Genomic DNA, 6,693 nt, shown 5'->3' with positions numbered 1-6,693 from the left:
GTCAAGTATTGTTTTAAATGTTATTGATGAGAATTTTCTTATATATTCATAACCCTCCTTAACTACTTCTTCTGAAAATTGACAATTTAACATTATATTCATCATATCCCTGATTAAATAGTTTTTAAATATGATTGGTGTCCTTAAAAATTTATAATTTAGATTCTTTACGGCATCAATAATTAAGCTGTTCCACGTTGCTTCGTTTAATTCATAGTTAAACCTGTATAAATCGGGTAAACTATAATAGGTAGCACTAGGTTTTTGTTCTAGGGGTTTATATTGTGTTTCATTTTTTTTTAGATTAGGGTTACTTCGTGTTTTTTTTATAGGCATTTTGTTAGTTTTATTAATTAAGCAGAATATAACAATTTACCTGTTATTGTGGGAATAAGTTGTGGCTTATCTAGAAATAGTATTATATTAAATTAGAATTTAAATTAATTTATTTTTATAGGGTCTTTTATTAAAAAAAAATTTTTTTTTTTTAACAAAGTATATTATTATTTATACGCAATTCCAACGAAATCTTGCTTCAAGATAATAATGGTCTGATCCATTTAGATTATTCGGTAATGGTCCTATTTTTAAGCAGTCCTTGTATGTTGGGAGACGAAGTCTTTCTAATAGTATTAATTCTTGTTTCTCATGTTTGTTGAATTTTTCGTCAATATTACTGTAGAGAATATAGTCAACTAAGTTGTGACAAATCGAATTCAAACGAACTTTTGGAAATTCATCTGAATTATAAACACTTTTAAAGGCAAATTTATGCGTTAATGTACCGGATGAAAAAAATTCTTCTTCAATGCAGTTATCACGTTTTATTTCTTGTAAGTATTGACAAGAATCAGAAATATAAAGCTCCTTTGGGAGGAAGGTTTTCCCAATTTTTTGTGAACCACAGTTAGTTAATTTTTTTATATCTAGATGTTCATACTTAAGCCTTCCTTGGCTTAAAAAAGAGTATAATTTGCTTGAAGGGGTGAAATTCAAATCACCACAAAGGATAACTGGAGGGTCGTTAGTTATTTTGCAAACAACGCGGTTAATTTCTGCTAGAAGTACTTGGAGTTGGGCTAAACGCACATCTTCTCTTTTGCGATTGTATAACAAATGTGTGTTTACAATGCATATCTGTTTATCCGGGTTCTTAAATGGGGTGAGAATAGAAATAAGTGCAATGTTATCTCGATTAAGTAAATCTATTCCATTCTTTAGCATTTCTAAGGAATGATTTTCTTTTAGACTAAATTTACATTTTTTAAAAAAGGTGGCACACCCATCAATCTTTTCTTGGGTTTTTTGTTTAAACACTCCGTCATACCCCTGAGATTGAAAATACGATAAGTAGGTATTATAATAGTAGTTAGTATCCACTTCCTGTAAGCATACAATATCTGCATTTGACATTTTGAATTGGTTAAAAAGTCTTTTTTTCCTATCTGGCCATTTTAAATTTTCTTCGTTACAATTATGGTACAAATACGGCATTGTTTCGATATATCCTTGAGCTAGTACATTATATGACATAATTGTAAAATCTAAAGATTGAGTTTCTTGGTTTTCTTTTGGCCCTTGACATTTTCTTGGAGTTTCCCACTTTCTAATTTCCGTTAGATTCATTTTCTTACAATCCTTCCGTTTTTTGGACTTTGAACTACAAATCAGTACCGTTTTGTTTGAGTTTTACTAATTATTTGGTGTTAATCAGTATTATTATTAAGCAGTATATAAGTTTAAGGTTACCTGTTTGGCTTGGTATTCAGTTGATGATCTGGAAATATTATGGTGTTAATTTATTTATGTCAGAAGGACTCTGCGCGTCGTAACCATTTAATGGACATATTTATTAAGTATAAATTGATGTCTTGAGCTAGTTAATATTTTAAGTATTAACTAGGTTATTAGGTAAACCTAATAGTTTCTATATAATGAATATAAAGTGATTGCACTTTTTAACTTTTTTTTTTTTTTAATATAAACAAAATTACTTGACAAAATAATTTGGTATCAGATAAATTTTTAAACCTACCACTGAGTTGGTCTCTGTGATTGGTTAATTCTTTAAATGCCTTTGGGGAACCTTCGTCATAATTGGTTAAATCAAAAGATGGGTGGTAACTTTTTCTCGGTTTGAAATTCGCTAGGCGGTCTTTTAAAATTCTTTTAAAACTGCTACAGGTCTTTTATGTGCAATTACACTTTTGTCATGCGAAAAACGTTTGTAGGGTGTTATAATTAAAGTTCATTTCTTGGTTGTAAAAATTATTCTTACATTAGTAGACGTACCTTAAGGGTTATTTATTATACAATGCATATATTGTATTTTTTATATGTCACGAGTCTATTAGATAAAACGTCTATTTGCGAATTTCACCTTCACACGTAACTGGCAATTTTGCCTTTCAGAGATCTGTAATTTTGCCAGGTTACAAAATATGTTTCGTTTTCAATGCTAGTACGCGCAGATAGAGTTGTTCATACTTTAAGGTTTTAGGATTTATACTATAATAGAATCGGCATTTTTTTTTTTTTTTTTGCAAGACGAAGCTAAAATTTGGTAAGATTTAAATTTTTGTGCTTTTATTATTTTTTTTTTGTTGCTGTCCTTTATTTTTTTTGTGTCTGTCTGGTGATAAAAATGGATTGAGCTTTAAGTTGATTTCGTAATTATAATTATTTTAAAAGGATAAGAATTTTTATACATAATACAAAAAGGAGTTTGATTTAAAAGATACCCTGTGAGATGCTTATTTTTATATTTGTAAAAGAAAATTTTTATTTTTGATAAAAGGCATACATAGGTTAGTTGCTTTGCCGTTAGTGGCGTAAAGGGTTATTAAGTTTATAGCAATGATATATTACCTGTTAATTGTATTATCTATTATATATTCTCGTTCTCATTTCTTCCAGATTTCTTTAGTTGGTTTCTTTGTTGAATTTGATTTCGGATAATATTTGGTAATAATTTTCTTCGTTTTTTGGACTATTCATGGAACAGAACTGAATGCTTTTCGCGGTTTCGAATCCAAATTTCATGTTTTTAAAAATAGACGTTATTGATGGTGGTAGTTTTTTTGCCATCCTTCTTAGCCTCGCGACTTTTCTGAGATTTACTAACGTCAAATGAGGCTTCCAACATTCCTGGTCTGCGAGTTGTATTCCGGTTATACTGATTTCTTTAGTAATTCTTTCTAAAAGAGGACTTAAGCGAGCTTTAAATTCTGTCTCATTATTTAACTGGGCATACAAAATTTGTTCTGAAAATTCTCCGACGCCTTGGAAGTCGAGTATTATTTGATTCTCACTGAGTTCCTGTTGAAAGGCAGATATTGCCTTTGCGAAAGCATTTTTTGTTAATTCGATTTCACTATTATTTTTTAGGTGGATGACCATTAGTGTAACGTGAAAAGTACTTTGTTGAATAAGGGCTTGCGATAAACTAGGGTCTATATTAATCATGTAGTTTTGTACCTCTGAGGCCTTTCTTTTTATTTGCGCGCTTTTGACTTGAATTGCGAAAAAATAATTTGGTGGTTGGTTACTCATTTTCCTTGACTTTCTTGGCAGATATCGCCCGGTTTCTAAAAAAATCAAGTTACATTAACTTAATGTTTTTTAAGTTGGTACTCTAATCCAATTCGTCTGAACCTCCAACGCACAATGTGTCGAAAAGTAATACATTTTGTATCATAGCCTTTCTATCATTATGCCTTGGAATATCCCAACTCGGAAATAGAGTAGTAGAATCACAGGAGACAATTTTTATTTCTGCACATTAGAAGGAAAGAAATGAGTAAAAGAAACTAATTTATCGATATTTTACTGTTTAAAAGTGATATTAGTTAGATAAAATTTGAACAATCTAGTTCATGGTCATTTGAAATATTTATTATTGGCCCTTGGCTCGAAAATTGATTTATTTCAGATTTTAACAGGTGTGGAGTCATAAAAGTCAATCGATATTCTTGGTTGTTATTTCCACGAATATCTTCTATGTGTAGTAAATACCGTTTTAGGGATTCGGGGAGTACTAGGTTAGTTAACGTATAGTGAATGTCGGTTTTTTTCATCATAAAGCGTATGTTTTTTCTGCACAATTCCTTTAAACTGGGGTTGTTTGGAGTAATACAAACTCTTTTGAAAATCAGTTGTTTATGAAAACATAGCGGGCTTATGCAATTTATTATTTTTTCATATATTAGAATATCCTTTCCTTTTACTAGTTTTGACCCAATGTTTTCGTCTATTGTATAAAACTTAGTAATTAAGCGTTTTAATAGCTCGTATTGTCCTAGATATAAGTGATGAATAGAGTTATTAATCCAGTAATAATTTACATTGTTATTTTTGTAGATTTTAAGGAGTAGATCTTTGTTAAATAGCCTATAATCTACCTCCATTAGCATTTCTAAGAACTTTGAAGGCCAAGGTAGCTCGAAATTTTCTTCTTCAAGTGGTGTTAACCAAAAATTTTCACATATTAGGGACGCGATTAATGGATATTTCTTTTTGGGGATTGAGCAAAGAAGTACAGTAAAATTGTATAGGGCGAACCTGTGCCTGTATCCGTAGTCTTTTCTCATTACCTCTGGCGAAAAAGTACTTATTAGTAATATGACCATTATTTCAATTATCAAACTATCGCTAGGTATAATTGGAACGTGCAGTAAGGAACGAAGTAAGTCGTAACGCAAATTTTTTACTGCATTTTTTACTGCTGATTCTAATATTTTTTCGTTCGTTTCATGGTTTATTTTTGAGAGATCTGGTAGACTTTGGGTTTTGTTTGGAAGCCAAAAGTCTTGTCTTGAGGGTGTTTGGTTTATGACGGGTTCTAGGGGTCTTAGAACATTCTCTAAGGTTCTATTATGCGACATTTCCTCTGGTTAATATAAGCTGTTAGTTGAGTGAATTTTTTTTACCTGATTTGGTCCCTCTGGTTACAGATCTAAAAAAAAATTATTTGTACTTTAGAATTTTAAAATTTTTTGGTATGCAAGTTGTTTTTGTAAGCGTCTTTTTTAGATTGTTTAGATTTTTTTCGTCTTAAGAAGATTTTATCCCCTTTAACGGCATATTCTCGTGTATTCGGGTCGTATAAAAATTTGGCGTAATGCCGGATTTCTTCTAATGGGTAATGAATTCCTTCGTATTTGGTACAATTTTCGTTTTCTTCGATTTTATAACATATTTTTGGGTTTTTACATTTATCAATTAGAAGAAGGTCAGTTTGTGTCGGCCCCTTGCAAAACCAGTAGCAGATATTAAATTTTGTCTGTAGTTTTCTTATTTTTAACTGTAAACTTGTCAAGTTAGTCCCTTTTTGTTTTTTGTTTGAGAATTTGATTTTTACTTCTCCCCTTGCGGGTCGATATTTTGGGGTATTAGCTAATTTTAACCCAAATTTATACGTGTGGGGTTTAAATTTTGTCAAATTGTAATTTAGGTACCAACTTTCTGCGTATATTTCTTTACCATTTTCATCTTGGACTAGCATAGCGGCCGAATATATTATATTTTCCTTGGCATGAATAATTGAAATAAATTCCGTATCTATAATTCCCTTTGCCATATTCACGGAGAAAAGAGATAAGAAAATAATATAAAAAAAATATTTAAGTGCGATCTTGATACTGCCGGGAGGATGAAGTAGATTCGATGCCAAGTCTGAATGCCTGTTAGATGTTACAAGTTATAGCTATATTAATGTCGTTTTTTAGTTACAAGTTAATTTATTCGAAGCCCCTAAATCTATTTAATAGTAGGGAGGCGAACCAAGAATATGCCTGAAAGGAGTGTGATAATTATAAAATTGCAAGGTAAATTAGCACAAGTTTGGCTACGACTACAGTTTACGAAGACGCTTGTTGTTATTAACTATTTGTAATAATATTTTCGTTAAGGCTATTAATGAGTTTTTATTTACTATTATTTGATGGTTATCTCCACAAGCTGTTTTGCAATATTTTAGTTTCTATGGTATACAAAGTGACAGCGATTCCTATAGGGCAGGTGTTAGTTATCGTTGTGTTAATAAGCTCTTGCGTTACGGAATTATTATTGCGGTGGGCTATAGTAACAAATTCTTGTTAAATAAAATAGTTTTGTGACTTACTCACAATACTGAGTCCTTTTTGATGAACCAATTCTTCAATCGGAGTTTATTAAACTTTTCTGAAAAGTACCTTTTTTTTTTTATTTATGGATTTTATTGGGAGTGGTCTCTTGGCGAGGAGCAAAAAAAAAAATTAAGTCAACTTTCTCTGAGTCATAACCCGATGCTATCAATAAATACATCGAGTTACCCCTCAGGAAAAATCAAATCGGCCTGTCTTTTTTTCCTTTATTTTATCCAGGACTGATAGATTTTTATTTTTCTTTTATTAATAATCTAATTTATCTGGTTTTTTGACGACTCGGCCTGACCTTGTTGTTACCTTCTCTTCGGTAGACTCGGTTTTTTTCTTTGGCTTTGCTAGCGATATCAAGTCAAACTTTTTATATTGTTTTTTAAGAAATTTTTGACCTTTAATTTGTGCCTTTTTAGCCTGGGCAGTTGCACTCTGTGGTCTTGTTCCTTCCACATTTTTGGGCTCATTTGTGCCTGATTCACTCTCAGTATCTGAGGAACTAGTTGTAGATTTAGTATCTGGTTCTCTTGAAGTAGAGGTTTGAGATTTAGGTGTT

General features: G+C 31.1%; 1 protein-coding gene across 1 annotated transcript; it reads right to left on the bottom strand.

Moving 5' to 3' along the window:
• Positions 1-507: 507 nt before the first annotated feature.
• LOC136043347 (protein angel homolog 2-like) lies at positions 508-1,626 on the bottom strand. The gene has a single exon (XM_065728269.1). It carries the CDS (start codon positions 1,624-1,626, stop codon positions 508-510), a length of 1,119 nt encoding a protein of 372 aa, XP_065584341.1.
• Positions 1,627-6,693: the final 5,067 nt, after the last annotated feature.

The sequence above is a fragment of the Artemia franciscana genome, unplaced genomic scaffold (assembly GCF_032884065.1).
Source record: "Artemia franciscana unplaced genomic scaffold, ASM3288406v1 Scaffold_4766, whole genome shotgun sequence".
Taxonomy (NCBI): domain Eukaryota; kingdom Metazoa; phylum Arthropoda; class Branchiopoda; order Anostraca; family Artemiidae; genus Artemia; species Artemia franciscana.
The sequence above is the reverse complement of the archived record's forward strand: the minus strand, read 5'-3'. Positions and strand labels throughout refer to the sequence as shown.